Source organism: Muntiacus reevesi, chromosome 14, assembly GCF_963930625.1.
Source record: "Muntiacus reevesi chromosome 14, mMunRee1.1, whole genome shotgun sequence".
NCBI classification, from domain to species: Eukaryota; Metazoa; Chordata; class Mammalia; order Artiodactyla; family Cervidae; genus Muntiacus; species Muntiacus reevesi.
In genome coordinates this window covers 27,687,171-27,710,154 of record NC_089262.1, presented here as the reverse complement: position 1 = coordinate 27,710,154, position 22,984 = coordinate 27,687,171, and the positions used below count along the sequence as shown (strand labels likewise).

The 22,984-nt window shown below is 38.6% G+C and overlaps 1 protein-coding gene and 1 non-coding gene across 5 annotated transcripts in view; one reads left to right on the top strand and one right to left on the bottom strand.

Moving 5' to 3' along the window:
- The window catches only part of DROSHA (drosha ribonuclease III), a 120,561-nt gene that overhangs the window by 52,082 nt on the left and 45,495 nt on the right, over nt 1-22,984 (top strand). For 3 of the 4 annotated variants that reach the window (XM_065905457.1, XM_065905453.1, XM_065905454.1), the window contains 7 exons: nt 3,096-3,265; nt 9,094-9,218; nt 10,823-10,922; nt 12,706-12,813; nt 18,776-18,883; nt 19,415-19,553; nt 19,889-19,949. In XM_065905457.1, coding sequence (XP_065761529.1) covers nt 3,096-3,265; nt 9,094-9,218; nt 10,823-10,922; nt 12,706-12,813; nt 18,776-18,883; nt 19,415-19,553; nt 19,889-19,949 — 811 coding nt within the window. The remainder of the gene's footprint in view (nt 1-3,095; nt 3,266-9,093; nt 9,219-10,822; nt 10,923-12,705; nt 12,814-18,775; nt 18,884-19,414; nt 19,554-19,888; nt 19,950-22,984) is intronic. The other variant, XM_065905456.1, reaches the window with a different exon arrangement.
- TRNAC-GCA (transfer RNA cysteine (anticodon GCA)) lies at nt 13,470-13,541 on the bottom strand. The gene has a single exon. It is a non-coding gene; the product is annotated as a tRNA-Cys (tRNA).

Genomic DNA, 22,984 nt, shown 5'->3' with positions numbered 1-22,984 from the left:
AGGGTTTCACCTCATGTTATCTGTCCTGAGTTTCTACTTTTACACACCGGTAAATATCTATCTTTTTAGATTTTAGCTGTTTTTTAAAATATTTAGCAGTTTTCAGCAAGGGTTTATAGTTTCTCCTTTAGTATTACCTCGTGCCTGATGTGTGTATGTTTTTTAAAACATTCTTTCTAGTTCCATGCAGCTATGAAACTCCCCTCCCTCATCAGCTTCTTTGCACCCCAACTAGGTAGATGCCTTCTCAGAGCCCTTGGCGGCCTTCCTTCTTTATCTCGCAGGTATTCTTCTCCTAAATTGGGCAGTGTCCTTGGTTTGCAGGTTTAAGTGTTCCTTCCTCTCAGTAGCTCTTTGAGTTTTTGTATTCTTTTCCCTTTAAATTCGGTGCCCTTAGTCCTTTTCCCGTTTATTTGAAGCGTCCTGAAGTTGGCCACTTGGAACCATGGGGTGGCTTCCAGCACCAATGTATACAGCTAGAGTTGCATATCTTTGCTCCTTCCAACCTTCCCAAATAAAATCCGAGTGTTCTTCTCTAATCCTTGTAGCAAAACTACACTCTGCTCCTCTGATATATCCTTATAAGCTCACAGTGCTCTTTACTAATCTTGCTGTGTTTTACCCTTTCCTTCGTTCCTAGAAGGCAGTTCAGTACGGCAGTTCTTCTGAGGGCTAGGTTTCCTTTATCCCTGCTGCTCCTTACGTTTACACATTCAAGTGTAATCCGGCTTTAGAGGTCTCTTGTCCACCTGCTCACTTCAGCCTCCACCCCTCCTCAGAAGCAGAGATTACCATGGACTTAGACTGACCGAGGGGCATTATGATTTGCTGGGCTCCTTAGCAAAGAAGAAAACATCATTGATTGAGAAAGTCATGTCACATGCAGGCAGATTAAAATGTCTGTTGAGACAGAGTCTGAGAAATATGTCCTTAACCATGGAAGTTTGTTAATCAAAGGTGACTTGTAGTTTTAAGGCAGATGTTTTGTAATGAGGCATACCATTTTTTTTTTTACTGCTGTGAATAATAGTAAGAAGAGTAGACAGAACATGTCCTCATGTAGGTTGATTGTATTTTCTACTTTAGTTACTTCCTTTTTTTTTTTTTTAGAGACTCAGTGTCTTTAATTAAGAGAACTCTTTTCAGAATATTAGCTGCAAAGATTCCTCAAGGAACTGTTGTGATTAATCATCGTTGGTCAACTTGCTTCTTGAAGGCCTGGAGCTTATGTTTTTGTTTGTTTGTTTTTTTCCATAATTGTTACATGGGACCACTCAGAGCGCCAGGCCCATAATGGTGAAAAACATGCTCCCATCTGAGACTGTGCTCTGTAAAGCTTTGCAAGATCTGATTTCCCTGCTGCCTCTCTTACATTCTCCTCCTCAATTTGCTCTATCCATGCCGGCCTCTTTGCAGTTCCTGGAACACATCAGTCCCACCTTTGGGCTTTGGCTGTTTTTTCTACCAGAGACACTTCTCTCCCAGGTAGCCACATGGAGCTCCTCTGCTTCTTTCAAGTCTGTCAGATGGCAGCTTTTCAAAGACATCTTTCCTGACCACCCTTTTATGTATAGTTGCCCAGTTTGATCCGTTTTCAGAGCTCTCATCTCTGATCTATTATTAAGTAGTTGTTTTTTGTTGTCTCTTTCTCTCCTCTGGAATGTAAGAGTTTCAGCTGTTTAGCACCGTGTTTCCTGGACCGGCTACATAATAGGTGCTAGTAATTATTGAATGAATGAATGTGTATTTAGATTCATAGATGAATGCATTCCTACAAATATAGTAGCCCTATAGCAGCAATGCCATTTAATTCCAGAGCAGCATCTGAGATAGAAAAACATACATCAAAAAGAAATTTTGATCCTTACTGTCTTCTGTCTTAAAAGTGTAGGCCTAATCTTAGCCCATAGCAACTCAAATTAAAATCTTTTATCTTCTTCCATTTTCTAGTATCCTAGATTCCTTGGGTATCATAAACTCTTCTAGCACAAATAGAACCCTCTCATTTATGCCTGTCTGTCTCCAGCATCTTGGTCCCCTTGTTTCTCCATGAAGTGTTTGGCCCTATAGTACTGCTTCTAACATGTCTTATGACCTCGAGGAGAGTAGTTATTGTTCTCTACACCATCAGGGCTCTTGTCCTTCCTTTGGGTGGGACCAGGCAGAGAAAAGTTGGTTGTATGTACTGGTCAAGAAGCTAATAAACCCAGGGACTTCCTTGACAGCCCACTAGTTAAAACTCTGTGATTCCAGTGAAGAGGGCATGAGTTCAGTCCCTGGTCAGGAAACTAAGAGCCCGTGTGTTATGCAGTGTGGCCCAAAAAAACAAAAGGTAAACCTAAAGAGAAGGCAGAAGCCTGTGAACCTGAAGTTAATGTGCATATTAGATGAATGGCTTTGCTTCACCAAGTAGCAGATTAATTGAGTTTTTCCAAGGTACTTTATTTATGTTCTTTGTTGTTTTTAGCCTCTGTACTTGGTAATATATGCTTCTGTAAGTCTCAGAATACTTGGTATTTTTTCCATGTACTAACTCCATAATGATCTTCATGATATTGGTATAAGCTCTTTAGCTGTGTTCCTCATGGCAGGGGCAACACATTAGCACCAGAAAATTAGACTGTAATGCAACAATAGTTTATTGAAAACATCCATAAGTATCTCATAAAAGCTTAGAATTTACTTAAATCAGTAACGTCACTTTCATCTGTTATCCTATAAAGACTGACAAAATATTTAAAACATAACATGGTTCTGTATATTATAAACTATGGTTCTTTATACTAGGTAGTTATAAATTTATTTAGGTAGGCACCTTTTTTATATTCCTACCTCAGAAATGGAGCCTTTTATCATTCATAATGTTGTTGTTGCCATTTTCGTAAATGAGATGGTTTATGAGCCCTGTTCATCAGTGAAACAAACGGCTTGCCTATTATTTGGCACCTGGTTAAACAATGGTTTAACGATGTAAATTCTAAGCTACCTTTTTTACAAATGCTCTTCTCTCATTGTCTTGTTTTTCCTGATTGGGTAGATGACTGGCTGTTAATTGAGCACTCTTGTTTTTCCCTCTCTCTCCACTGTCACCTAAGACGGAGGAAAAGAAGTGCTGTCCATGCACCAGATCCTACTTTACTTACTACGCTGTAGCAAAGCCCTGGTTCCCGAAGAGGAGATTGCCAATATGCTTCAGTGGGAAGAGCTTGAGTGGCAGAAATACGCAGAAGAATGCAAAGGCATGATCGTCACCAACCCTGGAGCGGTATGTGCTGGTGTTGACAGTCAGAGACTGGGTCACCTTCCTTTCAGGTTTGAGTGTTTCATAAAAATGCTAACAGAACGTTTTTAAAGATTTAAGTACTCGTTGCTTCTTGTCCTTTGAGTAATTTTTTTCCTTTAAATATTTAGTAAATAAGAAAAATATCATAATATAGGCATATTTGTTGGCATATATAGCCAGAAGAGTTGGTGATGGACAGGGAAGCCTGGCGTGCTGCAGTCCATTGGGTCTCAAAGAATCAGACATGACTGAGCAACTGAACTGAACTGAAGGCATGTTTAGTAGTAAATTTATCTGCTTAGTAGATTTATTCTTCTTGTTATGGAGAATTTTGAAGTTTTTAGATTATGTTTAGCTCTAATTTTATTCTGAGTATAAAAGTAATAGATCTTCTCTATAGGTAATTAGAAAAAGAGAAAAACAGCCCAAAGAAGAGAAAAATTGTCTATAATTCCATTCTTCAGAGATGATGCTATTCACTTTTCTAGTAAGACATATTTCATATTGTTTTCAAACAAAATTGGCATCATACTATTAAATATTAATATTCAGACTTTTTCCTTCTTATCTTCCTCCAGGAACAACAAGCACAAAGTTGTTATTTTTACTTCGTTTTACATTTCTTTAGGCATGTAATTTTAAAAACTGTTACTTAATTAACCCCCTATTATCAGGCACCTAAGTTGCTTCCAGATTTTTGCTATAGCAGATAATGCTGTATTGAATTTGTATGTGTGTGACTAAACATGTTTTCCATATGTATGTATTTGTTTGAATGTATCCATTTAATTCCTTGAAGTATGCACATTTTTTAGGCTTTTGATACTTCATAAATTACCTTCCAGAGGGTTGTAAAATTCACTCTCTGACCATTCCTTCATACTGCTTATACTAGCTTAACAAAAATCTTGGTCAATTTGGTAGGGAAAAAATAGATACTATTTAGCTCAGTTTTCTTTTTATTTTGATTTCTAGCAAAACTTGATATTTTAAATGTTGATCGACCTTTAAAATTTTTCTTCTGATAATGATTTATTGACATCCTTTGTCTAATTTTTATTTATGTTTTTTAAATTTATTGCTTTAAATTTTGCTTCTGATGTCCATTTTTTAAATTTTTTTAAAATTTTTTTTTATATTTTAAATTTATTTTTGGCTGTGCTGGATCTTTGCTGCTGCACCAGCGTTTCTCAAGCTATGATCAGGGGCAGCTACTCTCTGATTGCAACCCATGGGTTTCTCGTTGCGATGACTTCTCTTGTTACAGAGCACGTGCTCTAGAGCACACGGGCCTCAGTGGTCGTGGCATATGCACTTAGTAGTTGCGATCCCTGGGCTCTAAAACACGGGCTCAGTGGTTGTGGCCCAGGGGCTAAGTTGCTCCATGGCATGTGGGATCTTCCCGGATCAGGGATCGAACCTGTGTCTCCTGTATTGGCAGGCAGATTCTTTACCACTGAGCCACCAGGGAAGCCCTCTAATGTCCATTTTTAAAGTTAAAGCATAAAAATCAAAAGCAGAGAATTAATAGATAGCTTGTTTTTTCTTCTGATAAAAAGCACGCTGTTTTATTATTAAATTTTTTTTTTTTAATATTATTTTATTAGTTGGAGGCCAATCACTTCACAACATTTCAGTGGGTTTTGTCATACATTGACAAATTTTTTTCCTCTAAAATATGTTATCGTTTCATAAAATACTTATATATTGGCATCTTATCTGTATAAAGTTTTGCAAAAGTGGAGAATTAAAATACTACTATGTAAAGAAACAGAATAATCTATTTAAACAAAGCTGTTGTTTTAGAAAGGCTGCCAAATTGCTTAATAGCCTTGATTCATAAAAATAAAAACTCTAAATCAACTTTTTGTAGCATGACAGTAACATCTGCACAAACAAAATGTTGCTATTTGCAAATCAGACATTCCAGCTAATGCTGATTATTTTAAACAAATCTAGAAAGTGAAAATGTTTAATAAAGATGTCTTTAAACCTGAAACTTGTTTAACACTGAAAAAGTTATACAATTTCTACTATTATGTTGCTAAGCCACGCAGATAATTGTTAGAGTAAAGAGAAATACACAAAATCATAGCACTATGAGAGTGTGACTGTGGATTTAATCTTTCTTCTTTTAAAGAGTTGCATGAATTTACGTTTCTCTGTTAGTTTTATAGTTGGGTCAGAGGATGAGTGGGGGTGATGATGGTGGGGGACATCCTTTTTTTTTTTTTTCATTTATTTTTATTCGTTGGTGGCTAATTACTTTACAATATTGTAGTGGTTTTTGTCATACACTGACATGAATCAGCCATGGATTTACATGTATTCCCCATCCCGATCCCCCCCTCCCACCTCCCTCTCCACCTGATTCCTCTGGGTCTTCCCAGTGCACCAGGCCCGAGCACTTGTCTCATGCATCCAGCCTGGGCTGGTGATCTGTTTCACCCTAGATAATATACATGTTTCAATGCTGTTCTCTTGAAACATCAATCCCACTTCTGGGCATACACACCGAGGAAACCAGATCTGAAAGAGACACGTGCACCCCAGTGTTCATCGCAGCACTGTTTATAATAGCCAGAACATGGAAGCAACCTAGATGCCCATCAGCAGACAAATGGATAAGAAAGCTGTGGTACATATACACCATGGAATCTATACAGAGTGAAGTAAGCCAGAAAGATAAAGACCAATACAGTATACTAACGCATATATATGGAATTTAGAAAGATGGTAACGATAACCCTATATGCAAAACAGAAAAAGAGACACAGATGTACAGAACAGAATTTTGGACTCTGTGGGAGAAGGCGAGGGTGGGATGTTTCAAGGGAGACATCCTTTTTACCTTGGTGGGTTGGCTTGAAGAATCTCATGATTTACTGTGGAAGCACTTTTACCTGGGATTCCCTTCTATGGCATGGTTAAAATTTCCTGAACTCCTAGGATCAGTTGGAGAGCTTTTGAAAATACAAGAATGCCCTGATGAACCCCATTCCATGTACTCCAGATAACGGGGCTCAATGACCTATAGTTAAAACAATTCCCCAGTTGCTTCTGGTTCACTTATTGCTTGTTTTTGAGCCAGTGGCCTAGAGAGTATTTACTCCCTCATCATTCAACTCAGTTGTTGAGGAAACACTACGTGAGCCCGGTGCTACTGAGGTATATAGATTATATATGATGCTTGTCCAGCTGCAGACTTACAGCATATCCATATGAAAGGAGTCTGTGATGAATTATTGAATCAATGGACCAATCTCTGAAAAAGCCAGTCAGGAAAGCTTGTTGTGTTTGGTGAGATCACTGGGCCAGGCTCCCAGGGATGCTTCATAAACACTGCTGTGGTCTTCAAAGAATCAAGGAATTGTGTAAGTCATTGGCACATTTGAATGAACATTCTTGAGTTGGCGTATGACCAGTTTTGAAGATAATGAGGAAACCACAGGTTAGTCAGGGTGAAAGGTTTACACTGGAAAGTAATTGGAAATAAGAAAGGTAGGTTTGGGTGTCAAGCTTTGGGACATGTTTAAGGTAGTTTTTGTTTGTTTGTTTGTTTTAGTAATTGCTATTTAGTCTTATTGCAGAGGAGAAAAGTGTCCTGAAAAGTCAGTATCATGAAAGATTCTTTCATTATATCTTGTTGAGAATAGGACAAAATAGACATGGTACTATATTTTGTCCTATGAAGTTTTTGCTTTGAAAGATTGCCCAGTGATAAGGATATTGGGGAATTTATTAAAAATTTCAAATCATTGTGGTCCCATTAAGTACATAATTGCTGCAGAATTTAAAATTAATCTCCCTCCCCAGGTACTTTGCCTCTGCTAGGGAACACTTTGGTCATTGGTGAGAATGTATTTTATTCTAATATAAAAATGGTAGGATGGATACTGTAGGGTGTGGCCAAGTCTAGAACTTATTTCATCTCCTATCCCCCTATAAGTAAGAGATAGTACAGATATTTTAAAGGGCTTCCCTGGTGACTCAGATGGTTAAGAATCTTCCTGCACTGCATATCCCGGGGTCGGGAGGATCCCCTGGAGAAGGGAGTGGCTACCCACTCCAGTATTCTTTCCTGGAGAATTCCATGGACAGAGGAGCCTGGCAGGTTACAGCCCATGGGGTTGGAAAGAATTGGACACGACTGAGTGAGTGCACGCGTGCGCGCACACACACACACAAATATTTTAAATCACTATTTCCTCTGTTGATACTTTGCATGCTAAGTCACTTCAGTTGTGTCCGACTCTTTGTGACCCTCTGAACTGCAGCCCACCAGGCTCCTGTGTCCATGAGATTCTGCAGGCAAGAGTACTGGCGTGGACTGCTGTGCCTTCCTTCAGGGGATTTTCCCGACACAGGGATCAAACCTGCGTCTCTTGCATCTCCTGCATTGACAGGTGGGGTCTTTACCACTCGTGTCACCTGGGAAACCCTGATACTCGAGCACGGAGCCAGAGAGAAGCCCAGCATAATCTGGTCTGTGGTGACTGCAGAGGCAGGAAGGGACTTTAATTGTGGTCCTGGTAGGCAGAGGAGCATGAAAGAACATCAAAGGGTTTTGACTCAGAGGAGAGAACCTGGCCTTTTTGACCTAGTTATTAATTTTGAGAGCAAAGGTCAACTTTTCAAGATAATAGTAAAATTTCGATTGTTAAATGACATTGAAATATTCTTTGAAGTCTAAGGTTTCTTGGTGTTTTTTTTTTTTTCACTAATACAGATGAATTTGCACAAATCTTTTTATTGAATAGTTTGTCGCCTACTTGGACTACAGTTGTGGGTAGAGTGACCAGCTTGTCCCAGTTGCTGAGGGCTTTCCCAGTTTTAGCATTGAAACCCCTGTGTCTTGGACAAACCAGGCCAGTCATAGTTGTTGGGCATTACTGGGCAATACAAGTGAAGCTTATTAGCCTCCATGGGGATCAATTCTATAGCCTCTAGCTCTGAAGCAACTGGGCCAAACACCCCCACAATCTTCTAGTCAGAATTTAGCTTCTAATTAGGGACTGCCCTGAGTGTTCAGTATAAGCAAGGAGTTGCTAAAACATACGCTCCACGATTTTACCATCTTTTCACAAACTTAAGCATTCAGGATGAAAGCTGTTTTACAAATGGATCCTCATACTTTAGTAACTTAAGAAGGAACCAAGCTGTTCACTTCTGTTTTTTTTTTTTTTTTAATTAGACTTGGAAAAGAAACTTATGAAAATTGAGTCTTCTCTATTAAAATTTAAGAATGGCTTCCATGGACATAATAAGAGAAGCTTAACTATTTGGTCTTTGTACCACCGTACCTTTTCATTTAAAGGTACAGAATTAAAGGGATACACAGGGTACACAGAGAACTAATGGGGAAAAAAATTATATAGAGGCATCTGTCTGTGCCTGCTGAATAGAAATAAGCTTTCCATTTGAAATGTGCAGTTAAAGCAGAATAAGCCAGCATGTCTCTTTTGGTCATGTGTAATATTCCCTCTGTGCCTCTGGAGAGGTTAAGGAAAAGTTATATCTGACTAGGTGTCCTTTCAAAAGTTTAATTTTTAAAGGTTTCTATGCGGATGGCAGAAAAGGACAGAATCATCGTTCATTATGCCGAATGGCACAGACTCATTTACAGGGATGACATTATAGTTTTTATATAGTGTAGTTGCTATGATTAAAGGTTTTTAATGACACTTTTTTCCCTTTGGGGATGAGGCTTTCCTAGGGAAAAATCCGATTAATTTCTTCCCTACTTAGATTACAGTCAATACTTAGAGACTTCTTAAGGGAATAAATGGCTTTGATTTCTCTCTCTCTAGAAACCAAGCTCTGTCCGCATCGATCAACTGGATCGTGAACAGTTCAACCCTGATGTGATTACTTTTCCGATTATCGTTCACTTTGGGATACGCCCTGCACAGTTGAGTTATGCTGGAGACCCACAGTAAGATATTTCTCGGTGTTTGTCTTAGCCAATTTCACCTTCTACTAACAGCTGAAATTAGCAGGGAATCCCCTTTAGTGGATTTTTTTCTTTCTAAAAATTAAGTTCTGAAACGAGCCACGTTTCCAAATTTAGGTTACCAAATGAAACGAGTTATGGTATCTCCTGAAGAGTTATTTTCTCTACATATTATTTGATAGATTATCCTTGGCAGTCTTGGTCAATATGAGTCCTGTATGTTTTTAACCTTTAAGGAATTTTCCTTTATCCATCATTATAGAACTTAACATTTTTATTTATTTTTTTCAGTGCCCTCTCGAGGAAAGTAGCACCATGCTGGTTCCCAGCACTGTTGCATTGATGTAGAGTTCTGATTTGGGGGAGGCATCTTAGTAAGAGTTCAACATCCCATGCAAAGTCAAGGGTTGTATTGGAAGGAGAAGCCATGACTTCTGGCTCTTAGAATTGATGTTACTTTCCAGTTGGCCCATTAGTGTTTTGCTGGGAGAAAATGAGGATGTGTGGGAAGGGAAATAGCACCATTAGAGTCTTCAGGAGTGTTTAGATTCCCTACTTTGTCAAACAAACCATTTCCTGATTTAATTTTTTTAAAGGATTCATAATGGGAGAAAAGGGCATGGGAGATTTTCAATTCATAAATCCAATTCTGGCTGATATATTAGAAGAGGCTAAAGGGTTTTGTTCTTTTTTTCCCTACCTTTGGATAAAAGTATGAAGCAATGAACCAGGCACTGTGTAAGTACTTCTTTCTTTCCTCCATTGTCTATAAAAAATGTTATCACAAAGGAGAGACCCAGCAAAGGCCAAGAAAGGAGCAGTTTCAATATAACAAAATTTTTGGAAAGTCCCTTCTTGCCGAAAAGTGTTAGTAGAATGTGATTAGGCTCATGTGGACTCTCAGCTGGCTGGAGTGTGAATTGATAAAAGAATTATATATTCTCTTCCTTCTCAGGGTACTTTAACTTATTCATTAGCCTGATCCAAGTTATAACATATTTGGCCTCAAAGATGGTTATTTTTGTCATGATATATACAAATTGCTATACACCATTTGTCTTTCCCTTCCCAGTGGAAAAATGGATGTGAGTAGCTATGTACCTTGGATATTATCTTGAGGAGGGTTCTCTTTTCTCATATTCTCCAACTCTACTTTCAGTGAAAGCGTGTCAGACACTGACAATGTCTGCTGAGTAAGGGGTCTTTCTTTCAACAAACATCAGAAAGCATGTATTTAAATGTGTTACTTTCAAAGAGGTAACAATGAGAAACCATACATGTTTCTATCGGGTTTTTGTGCGTCTCTCTTGGAATTGCCTCCAGAGAGATTCATCCATATAGTGAAACCTCATTTTTAACCCATGTAGGCAGTGATCATCTTATTTATAGATTCCAGATGACTCTTGGTCATCTAGCTCCTCCATCCCCTCCAGACCATGTCCTTCCTTAGAATGAAGGTCTGCAGCCATTAAGGATGTTCACAGGAATGCATTTATGATCGAGCAGGCCTATGAGAACACCTGACTTTATGGCACTTTAGATTTGCCTTCTTTTCGTCTGAGATGTCTGTCTGTCATTTTCCTCAGGTACCAGAAACTGTGGAAGAGTTATGTTAAGCTTCGTCACCTACTAGCAAATAGTCCAAAAGTCAAACAGACTGACAAGCAGAAGCTGGCACAGAGGGAGGTTGGTATTGGACCCTCTTCACCTATGACTAATGACGATGTACTTCCAGTTTATCTGAGATTGTTGTTACACCACACTTTTAGAATAAGATGGAAAGATACTTTAAAAAAAAATCACACTTCACTCCCCTACTCACGTTAGTATGCTGATTGATTTTTTTCATCTTTTAGTAGCTAAGGGGCCATATGTTTTCCTTAAAAAGGCCAGTTTTTTAATAGATGTTGGGAATGAATATAGCTTCTCTAAAAGAAGTTAATTTTAAAACTTCCCAGATTAGCCTTTTGTCATTAATTAGACTGTACATAGGACCACATATTCAAGTTTCTTGGTCTTAGGTTGTAAAAGATTATCTTCTATATATCTGTTAGTTTAGTATGGTGAACTGATTTTGTGAGACTTTATATCCCAAAGTCCATATTTTTTTACTAATGGGTAGTAGTATCTATATTCCAGGATCACTCGTGTGTTATATCTAAGAAGAAAAAATCAATGGATTTAGTATCAACATAGATTTTGTCTCATTGAGGGTTTATTCTGCTGCCATAGTGTAAAAGCAAGGTTTTGAAGCTGAGAAAAGTGTTTGAATTCTGACGTTGTTGCTTTTTTCTGACTTGAGCCAGTCAGCTTCATTATGAAAGATGGAACCAAGGCCGAAAGAGGCTGACTGAAATGTCTTTCTGTTAGTGCACCCAGGGAAAAGGGTGATGGTGTGGACTTGGAGACACTCCATTTAACTTTCCTCCAGTGGTGTTTGACCTGTGAAAGTGCTAGTCATTCAGTCATGTCAGACTCTTTGCAACCCACCAGGATCCTTTGTTCGTGGAATTCTCCAGGCAAGAATACTGGAGTGGGTTGTCATTTTCTTCTTCAGGGATCTTCCCCACCCAGGGATAGGACCCTGGTCTCCTGCATTGCAGGCAGATTGTTTACTGTCTGAGCTACCTGGCCTGTATTAGGAACTTAATCAGTGATGGAGGTGGTGGTGGTTCCTGTTGTTATTATGAATTCCTATGAGATTATTTTTTTATTGAATAAACATACAAGTATAAAATTATTTTTTATCATTAATTATTTGAAGGGTGGCGGTAAAAGAGAAGAGTCAATTCCTGTTTACGTCTTGCAGCAGTTTTGGATCATTGTCTTGTTTTAATAAAATATACCCTTGCTGCAGGGCTTGCAAATTAGAAGCCGTCTTTGAGAATTACATGGGTTTCTGGTTAATTTACTGATTGTCTTTCTTATATGTAAATGCTTAACATAAGGCTTGATTTAAATATAATTTTTACATGCAGATTTCAGATTCCAAACACCACATTTTGTTTCTTTTTCAGTTAAAGGGCATTTTTTTTCACAATTTTTCTTTTTTTTGACAAGGATCATTTTTAAAGTCTTTATTGAATTTGTTACAATTTTTCTTCTGTTTTATGTTTTGGTTTTTTGGCTGTGAAGCATGTGGAATCCTAGCTCCCCAACCAGGGATTGAACCTGAACCCCCCACATTGGGATGCTACTAGACCACCAAAAAGTCCCCAAAAGGACATTTTTCATTTGAACTTGCCAGCATAGCTTCTTTAGTTTAGTTTTTTCCTTATCCATTTACCAGGAAAAGCTGGCTTATTCCCAAGGCCTTTCTTTATTTTTTTTTAAATCTAATTTGGCACGAAGAATTTTGACTACCTGAATGTGAGGGTGAATGAATCCAGCTAATTTACTAATGCTTGATGTTTGGCTTAATATTGCTTTAGAACTGTCAGGTCGCTCATCATAATGAGTTCTTTTCTAGGAAGCACTCCAAAAAATACGACAGAAGAATACCATGAGGCGAGAAGTAACAGTGGAGCTGAGTAGCCAAGGCTTCTGGAAAACTGGCATCCGTTCTGATGTCTGTCAGGTGATGACGCTTCTGAGAACACAATTATACCCAAACATCTCTTCCTTTAAAAGGCATCTGGCACTGAAGTCTTCCTAATTCTGAGAAGTTTCTGCAGAATGTATTACCTTGTAGCTAAATGGAACATCAACAGTACATTGTTTTCTATCATTTGGGTTCTGTTTTGGTGTCAGTTTTCACGTTGTCTTGTTTAGTTGTGTGTGGTGCACACGCATGTGCATGGTGGGGGTGTGGGAGGCGCTGACTTAGTAATGCTCAATTTTGTCTCCGCACGTTGAGGGAAGGCAGGTCTGTTCTTTAAACGTATCTGCCTGTTTGAGCATGTGGGTAAGTGCCTGTCAAAAGAGATACTCCGGCAGCTCTACAGGCAGATTCCTGAAGGTGGTGTGTACAAACATTCCAGACTGAGAACCCAGACTTATACTGCAGAGAGCTGAAAGTATTAAATAAGCAGAAACAGTATACGTATTTGAGCCAAAGGATAGTATTTTTTCTTTGTGACGTGTTAGTCGCTCAGTTGCGTCTGACTCTTTGTGATCTCATGGACTGTAGCCCGCCAGTCTACAGTCTTTGCTTTATCTCAGTGATTCCTCTATCCATGGAATTCTCCAGGCAAGAATGCTGGAATGAGTTGCCATTCCCTTCTCCAGGGGATCTTCCCGACCCAGGGATTGAACCTGGGTCTCCTGCACTGCAAGCAGGTGCTTTACCAACTGAGCCACCAAGGAAGCCCAGCTCATTTCTTCGGGGATGGGGAATAGACTTAACAGAGGAACATTTCAGCAGTATATAAGTGACTTACTAAGAGGTATTTTTTTCCTTAAATGTGAATTTTTACCAAATTAGACATCCCTCAAATCCAGCATATTCTTTGACTCTTCGCTGGATTCTTTTGTTATGATTGATATTGGTTGCACTCCATGGGAATTACGGCAAAGGAAATGATTACACAGACTGGGGTCAGTGCAGTTTCTGTTTAGCCTTTTGGAAGAATACTTCCAGGCTGCACTTCCGCTTATCTCTTGTGATGGTAGCATGTATTGTAATGAGTCCAGACTCTCTTAGGTATTCATTTCATTGTAATGAGGTTTTTTTTTTTTTTTTAAATCAATGCTGGCATTTAATTATTGTATTGAACAGTGGAATTTAATCCTATCATTAAAGGAATTGCTATGTAATTCATTTACCATGTGAAGCTAAATTTTTTTGTTGAGATGAACTGCTATTGATGCAATATTGCTAAGTAGTTTGAAAATAATCATCTGTAGTGGATGCTAGTCTGTCTAAAAAGTCCTTAGTTATATTACCCATTGACCACTTTTTTTTTTAACTGTAAATGCTTTCAGAAGTGGATTTCTTACTTCCATTGATTGTTTCTCCAAAACCAGCACAGCACCGTAACCCCAACATAGCTGCTTAAGACATTGTAGTAACAGTGAGTGGAATGTCCAGCCATCTGCTGATCTCAGTGATGTCAAAGTTGTTTGTTTAAGAGATCCTGAAATTATGAAACTTTGAGAACTGGAAAGGATCTTAGAGTTCTTCTAGTTCAGTGGATTTTAAACTTATGTTTTTGAATTAACTGTGAAGTTTTTTTTTTGTTTTTTGTTTTTTTAAACAAAACCGTGTGAAACCCTAATTTGTAAAAAGATTAAAAAAAAAACATAGTGGGTGTGAAGGGAGTGTCCCATTATCATGGAGCAGTTCCTAGATCAGTTTAGATCCACTGAACACAATTTTTTAAAAAACATTGAGCTCTTTTACCCTTTCTTTTGGTAAAACAAATAGGGGTCCTGAATGAACCATGTAGTTTTGTGTCCTTCACATATGTCACAAGAATCTAACTCTGGCTTCCCAGCTGGATTGGAAGCAGCTGGACGACTAGGTTTTCTTCTCTTGCTCTCTGCATATATTACATTTTACACTCTGTTTCGGGGTTGATAGGAAAATCCCATGGACAGAGGAGCCTGGCGGGCTGCAGTCCATGGGGTCTCAAAGAATTGGACGTGACTGAGTGACTGAGCATGCACATAGCCAAAAACAATCAGTTCCTGTGTTTAACTGGTTGGAGACAAGGTTCCTGAGTAGAACTTCAGCAAAGGTGAATACTTCTTGTGTAATGATGGTTCCTCCGCATGGAGGACTCCTGCTGTTCCAAAGACAGCCAGCTGGTGGAAGCCAGGCTTCCATCCTCCAGTCCTATTTTTTTTTAATAGGTTATATTGCCTCTTAACTATAGTTTCCTATCTCCGAATAAATGTTTTCGTTTTCATGTGTGTTCGTCAAATAAGATGGCAGGAGACGTGTGTTGTTCAGTTGCTCAGTTGTGTCCGACTCTTTCTGTGACCCCGTGGACCACAGCACACCATGCTCTCCTGTCCTTCACCGTCTCCCGGAGTTTGCTCAGGTGGTATGTAATATGAAGTAAATGTGGTTAGTATTGTTGGTAATGAAGAATAAGAACCTGACTGAGAAATGACAGTTAAATGAAATTTATACATGGAATACTCTGAGTGACCCTGAAGCCTGTGGAAAAATGAACTCATACTTAGTTTTAAGAGAAAATGGCTGAGTGCATCTCTGAAATCCTGGGGTGGGGGCCGGGTGGGATAATAATAATTGCTGGTGGGTTGCTGGCAAAAGCCTTGTGATGCTGTCTGGCTGCCACTGGCAATAAAACTATTGTGTTCAGTCTAAGGCAGAGCAACCTGAGTCCCAGCTTCTCATTCTGGGAGCGTAATTTCCCGACCAGAGCAGTTACCAAGGGTTGTTACGAGATTAGAAAATTCTACCTGATATGTCCCAACAAGTGTTAGGAGGAATGAAACCTTAGAGGTGGTCCTGTAACTTGGAACTACATGTGAACTAAATGCAGACTGGAACCGTGTTTAGAGAGAAACTGTTGAAAGATTTTATCAGTGTAACCACTTGTTAGAATGAATTCCGGGTAATACAGAAGAAAAAGCAGGAATCAAAACCTGAAACTGAGGCTGAGAAATTCAGCATTATGACTCAGAAGAGGAAAAGCATCATGTCGCTATGGTGTCTGTACTTTAAGAACGGGGTTTTGCACACCAAAGTTGACCTGGTGACTTGGAAGAGTATGTACCTCTGCCCTGTGCTGTACCAAGCGGGAGGTCCATGGAAATCAATAAAGTGAATCCTGAGAGTGGAGGATGAATAAATGTGACACATAGAGATGTCAAAAAAGGAGCAAAGAAACTATGTCAGTTTAACATATAACCAACATGAGGCCCACGTGAAGCTGGAGAAAACTAGAAGGCAGGGTGCCTGAAGAAAATTGAAAAGAAGAACAGAGTGGTGGTGAGTGGTGAGTAGACAGAGAGTTGTGTTTGGGCTACAGTGAGTCCACTACATACGAAACTTCAAGTTGCGAACTTTGAAAGATGCAAACATGTGTTTGAATGTTCAGCCAGGTAAGTTAGTTCATGTGTCTGATGTACACTGTCACATGTACGCATCCTCTATGGGTAGTTGTGTTTTTGTGTACTTTACTATATAGCACTGTATAGAGTACAGTAGTATAGTATCTTTATTTCAAGCCCAGGATGTCTGGGAGCAACATAAAAGTAGCAGCGAACTAGCTGGTACTGCTAAGGAGTGCCATGCAATAATGATGGAAACAAACATGAAAATAGCTGAGAGAGTGGGGCGAGGCGAAAAGGTGGTAGATGTCACTCATTCTTACAACATGAATTGTTCAGCCAGCAGCACGATTCTAAAGAACAAGGACAAGATGATGGAACATGTGATGATGTTCTGCTGCTGCCAATGCTGTCAGTAGTAATATTGAATGAGCCTGGACAAGTGATGGAGGAGATGGAGAAACTTCACAGTGTGTGGATGCAGGATCAGCAGGGAGCCCTGGGCTTGATCCCTGGTCAGGGAACTAGATCCTACCTGCTGCAACTGAAAAAAAAAAGATCCCGCGTGCCACATTGAAGATCAAAGATCTCTCGTGCCACAACTGAGACCCAGCACAGCCAAGTAAAAATAAATAGAACAAGTAAATAAAGTGAAAGCAGTTTCTAGAAATGAATAGAATGAAGGGAGATGCTTAGTGATTGTGAGTGGTCTCAACATTGCAAAGATTGATCATTTAACAAACTGAGCTAGAGTCTTATAGAGAACCTCAAGACTTATTTGTCAGGGATACAGAATGGACGGTGATCATACCTACCTTTTTGTGGTGTTCACAAGAACCACACTTACTTGGAAAGAGAACCTGGCTCTATTTGGAGTAAGTTTAGAGGAAGTGATGAAGGGACTCACAGCTGTTTCATGTGAGTAAAGGGTAAAGAAAATAAGACCTAGTTGGGTGAAGAGAAGATGTGGGAACTTTGCCGTTAAATGTATTTTGTTCTTTTCTGGGGTAGATCAGAGGGATAGGTTATTTTCTAATAATTAGCATACTTTGAAGATAGTTATTTTCTTAACAGGTAATGATTCTTCCCTCGCTGGAGGTTTGAAAACAACTCACTAGTTTGAATTCATGCTTTAGAAAGATAGTTACACTGCATAGTCTTCATGACCCATCCTCCTTGAGTGCTTAGCCTCGATACCCATGAGTCCCATGCAGTTGAAATGCCTGGGAAACTGTATTATACTTTGGCCACATACTTTGTTTCCTTATTATTGTGTTTTTTAATACAGCATGGATCAAAGCATAGTGGACAAAATGCCAGTAATTCGAATCAGAATGGCATATCTCTGGGAAGCCCCTGGGGGCGAAAAGAGTGTCTCCATCTTTTTTCTTTTCCACAGCTATTATAAACCTTGCACGTGGAGGTGCTCAATACATATTTACTGAATTGAACTGGAAAGAAAGACTTTCTGTTGATTGAAGATCCTTTTTGGGAGAACTAAGCTTTCTTTATAAGTTAATACAGGGAACTGATTTCTGTAATTTCAAGCAAATCCATTATCATGTATTTTTAAATAATGTCAGCTTAAAATACTTCAAAGACTAAAATGATAGAAAGCACATGTCAGTCATTCTGTGGGCTGTGCCCATCCTCCAGGTTCTGATGAATAAGAATGACTTCTTCATTCTCTTGATTTCTAGGGAAACGTTATTAAAAAAAGGAAAAAGATACGCTCTCCATGAAATTGTCTCCCAATAAGGAATCTATAGCCAAATGAAAAGTGATTGAAATAAAAGTTCTGTGTCCTCAGGTGATTTAACTGTATTGATGGTTTTTATAAAAGTTATCCTCATAATGTTAGATTGAGTGTTAAACCTGGAATGGCCCTTCGAGATCATCTGGCTGAGAAGTTCTTACCCAGAGGCTAATGATGGGCTTTAGAGATCTGTGAACTCATTAAAATTCCATAAAATTTTTGCGTGTTTGTGCACACAGGCCTTTTTCTGGGGAAAGACTCATTTTCCTTAGATCTCAGAAGTGCCTTGACTCTGACAAAGTTTCAGAATTTGTGAGTCCTAATCCATTCCCTTAGAATTAAAGAAACAAGGAGGTACAGAAATTCTCATGGCTTCCTCAAGGATACACTGCTGGCTTCTGATGAACCAGGGCCCTTCCTACTTCAGTGAGGGCCACACATGCCTTATCTAAGCAGCCTTTTGTATTTACTCATTTGATCCTTTCAGCTGTCCTTGAAGGTAGCTATCCCAGTTGTCCTCAGTTGACAGATGAGGAATCAGAAACAGAGAGGTTAAGTAACTTACCGTAAGTCCCAGGATGAATGAATGACAGCCAGATTTGGACCCAGCGCTCTGGTTCCAGAGACTGTATCTCTAACAACTTAGTCCACTGCCCCTCACAGGGGGTATGCCAGAGTGCCGTGCTGCCAGTACACTGTTTTAAGACTTTGGGAGATGGGATTTGGGATGTAAAAATGTTCTTTGTTTGCTGTAAAATAAACAAAATGTTCTTAATACATTTTTAGAGAATTAAACATACTGAAATGTGCTTTTTCCTAGCATGCCATGATGCTGCCAGTTCTGACCCATCATATTCGCTACCACCAGTGCCTAATGCATCTGGACAAGTTGATAGGATATACTTTCCAAGATCGTTGTCTGTTACAGGTGAGAGTTACTCTCCTGTACATTTATATAATAACAAGATAGGAGTAATTCATCTTGCAGGTTACAAGTGGAGTATGGAGAATCTCTGTTTTGGAGAGGATGTGGACGTCTAGAAACATAGCCTTCTCCATTACCCTACTCTGATTGCCACTTTCAAACCCCTTTTCTCACTTTTTTTTTAGACTGTTCCTAAATAAATAGACCAGAGATTTGCCTGTGAAACCTGACCTCTTCTTTCCTCTTTTCCTCTTTTGTGGCTCTTCTTTCCAGGTGCTGTGTATTCTAATTCTTCTGTGAAAGATGTGGATTTTTAGGTTTGTTTGCAGAAGAGGGCTTGAACCAAAGCTCTGGAAATTTGACACTGGAAAAAATGGAAAGTTTGGGGCTTAAAATTTAATTGGATAAACAAGTCTCTTTCCTGTTTCATTTGTGATGGTGCTTCTATGCTTTTTTTTTGTTTGTGTGGTTGGTTTTTATTAAATTTTTTTATGCTGAGTTTTTAAAAATGAACTTATGTCTTTGAAATTTTAGCTGGCCATGACCCACCCAAGTCATCATTTGAATTTTGGAATGAATCCTGATCATGCCAGGAATTCTTTGTCTAACTGTGGAATTCGGCAGCCCAAATATGGAGATAGAAAAGTTCATCACATGCACATGCGAAAAAAAGGTCCGTTTGGATTGCACTCTCCTATTTTGTTCTGTGTCCCCTGTTGTAAATTAAATCCCAACCAGGAATGGTTCCTTGGTAACTGTTTCATTCTGTCATTCTTTACTGCTTCTTGACTCTTATGTAATGACATTTACTTTGAGCACAGCTTTATAATAAGAGTGAATGAATTTTTGAGAAAATTCCTATCACATAGTGTTTAAAGTAACTAAGTTGATTAAACTTGTCCACATGCATGTCAAATTGGAGTGAGATGAATAATTTTCTTCATGTCATATGATGGTTCTAGAATGCTTCTAACAATATTGACTTGTGATTTTTTTTTTAAAAACTAGGGATTAACACCTTAATAAATATTATGTCACGCCTTGGCCAAGATGACCCAACTCCCTCAAGGTAAGGTAGACTTTTTTATAATAGTTTTGTTGAGATAGAATTCACATACCATACAATTGACCCATTTAAAGTGCATACAATTCAGTGGTTTTTGGTTTCTTCACAAAGTGGTGTACCTGTGATCACTGTCTAATTTCAGAGCATTTTTGTCACGCCCAAAGGAAACCCCATACTCCATATTTCCCTCAGCTTGCCCAGCCGTAGGCAACTAGCAATCTTTTAATCCACTTTTAATTTTTATGAATTTGCCTATTCTGAAATTTTGTATAAATGGTATACAATATGTGGTCTTTTGTGACTGGTTTATTTTACTTTATGTAACACTTAGAAGGTTTATCCATGTTGTAGTATATATTAGTTCTTCATTTCTTTTTATTGCCAAATAATATTCCATGGTATAGGTAGACCACATTTTGTTTATCTGGTCATCAGATTGATGGTTATTTCTTTTTCCTTTTTGGTTATTTTGAATGATGTTGCTATGAATATTTGTGTGCAGGTTTTTGTGTGGACATGTTTTGATTTTTCTTGGATATATAACTGAAGTGGAATTTCTGGATGATGTAGTAACTCTGTTTGACCTTTCCCTTAAGGAACTGCCAGACTGTTTGCAAAGAGTCTATACCATTTTATATTCCTAGCAGCAATATACAAAGGTTCTGGTTTCTTTGCATCTTTCCCAACCCTTGTTATTATCTGTCTTTTTGAACCTGGGCTTCCTAGTGGATATGAAATATCATCTCATTGTGGTTTTGTTGTATTTCTCTGATAACTAATGATGTTGAGCATCTTTTCATGTGCTTTTTGGGCCATTCATATATCTCCCCTGGAGAAATATCTATTTGGATCCTTTTTGCATTTTTTAATCAAGTTACTTTTTGTTATTGAGTTAAAATCATTTTTTTTGTGTATTCCAGATACAAATCCCTTATCAGATACGTGATTTGTAAAAAATTTTTTTCTCATTCTGTGGATCATCTTTTTACTGTTTTAATGAAGCACAGAAGTTTTGATTAATTCCAAATAATAGATAAATTGTGTTACTTTCGTTGCTTTTGTGCTTGGTGTCATGTCTAAGAAACCATTGCCTAATCTAAAGTCACAGAGATGTACATCTGTTTCTTCTAAGACCCTTGTGGCTTTTTCTCTCACATTTAGATCTTTGGTCTGTTCTGAGTTAGAACTGGTATGATGTAGAGGTCCAGCTGCTTTCTTTTGCTTGTGGATATCATCCCAGCACCACCATTTCTTGAAAAGGCTAATATTTCCCCACTAAATCACCTTGGTTGAAATCACTCTTGTTGAAAATCAACTGATGGTATATATGAGGGTGTATTTTTGATTCTTAGTTTATTCCATTGATCTGTATGTCTGACCTTAAGCCAGTACCACATTGTCTTGATTACTGTAGCTTTGTAATAAGTTTTGCAATCTAGAAATGCAAGGTCCCTTTTCTAGCTTTCTTTTTTTTTCAAGATTGTTTTGGCTATTCTAGGCCTATTACCTTTGCACATGAATTTTTTAATTAGCTTATTAACTTTCCAAAAAATCTAGCTGGAATTTTGATAGGGATTGTGGTGAATCTATGGATGAGTTTGTGAATGATTACCGTCTTAATATTAAGTCTCCTGCTTAATATTGTCTTCTGTTCCCTGAACATTCAATGTCTTTGTTTCTCATTTGTTGTCTTTAATTTCTTAGTGATGTTTTTAGTTTCCAGAGTATACATTTTGTATGTCTTTTGTTGAATTTATTCCTAAGTATTTTATTCTTTACAATGCTATTCTAAATGCAATTATTTTTATAAGTTTAATTCTGGGATTGTTCATTGCAAGCACATAGGGATACAGTTGATTTTTTATTTTGATCTTGAATCTTGCAACGTTGACAAGCTCAGTTGTTAGCTCCAATAGTTTTTTAGTTGATTCCTTAAGATTTTCTGGGATTCCCTGATAACTCAGTTGGTAAAGAGTCCGCCTGTAATGCGCAAGACCTGGGTTTGTTCCCTGGGTTGGGAAGATCCCCTGGAGAAGGGAAAGGCTGCCCACTCCAATATTCTGGCCTGGAGAATTCCATAGACTGTACAGTCCATGGGGTTGCAAAGAGTTGGACACGACTGAGAGACTTTCACTTCATTTTAAGATGTTCTATATAGATGATCATTTCACCTGTAAATAGAGATAGTTTTACTTTTTCCTTTTCAGACTCAGTTCAGTTCAGTCCAGTCGCTCAGTCGTGTCCGACTGTTTGCAACCCCATGGACTGCAGTATATCAGGCTTCCCTGTCCATCACTAATTCTTGAAGTGTGCTCAAACCCATGTCCATCGAGTCGGTGATGCCATCCAGCCATATCATCCTCTGTCGTCCCCTTCTCCTCCTGCCCTCAATCTTTCCCAGCATCAGGATCTTTTCCAGTGTGTCAGTTCTTCGCATCCGGTGGCCAAAGTATTGGAGTTTCAGCTTCAACATCAATCCTTCCAATGACTATCCAGGACTGATTTCCTTTAGGATAAAGTGGTTGGATCTTCTTGCAGTCCAAGGGACTCTCAAGAGTCTTCTCCAGCACCACAGTTCAAAAGCATCAGTTCTTCGGCACTCGGCTTTCTTTTGGTCTCACATCCATCCATCCAACTCTTACATCCATCCTTTTCAGACTGGATGCCTTTTATTTCATTTTTCTTAACCTAGTCACCCTAGCTAGCGTCTCTGTACAATATCTTGTAGAAGTGGTGAGAGAGGCTCCTTGCCTTCTCCTTAATCTTAAAAGGAAAACATTCTTTTACCATTGTGTTTGGGTTTTTCATAGGTGCCTTTTGTCATATTGAGGAAGTTCCCTTCTGTTCCTACTTTGCAGAATATTTTTGTCATGAGAGTATGTTGAATTTTGTCAAATGCTTTTTCTGCATCTATTAAGATAATCATGCTTTTTTAAAATTTATTTTATTCACATTGTGTATTACATTAATTGATTTGAGGGTGTTAAACCAACCTTGCCTTCCTGGGATACATTACACTTGATCATGTTGTATAATCC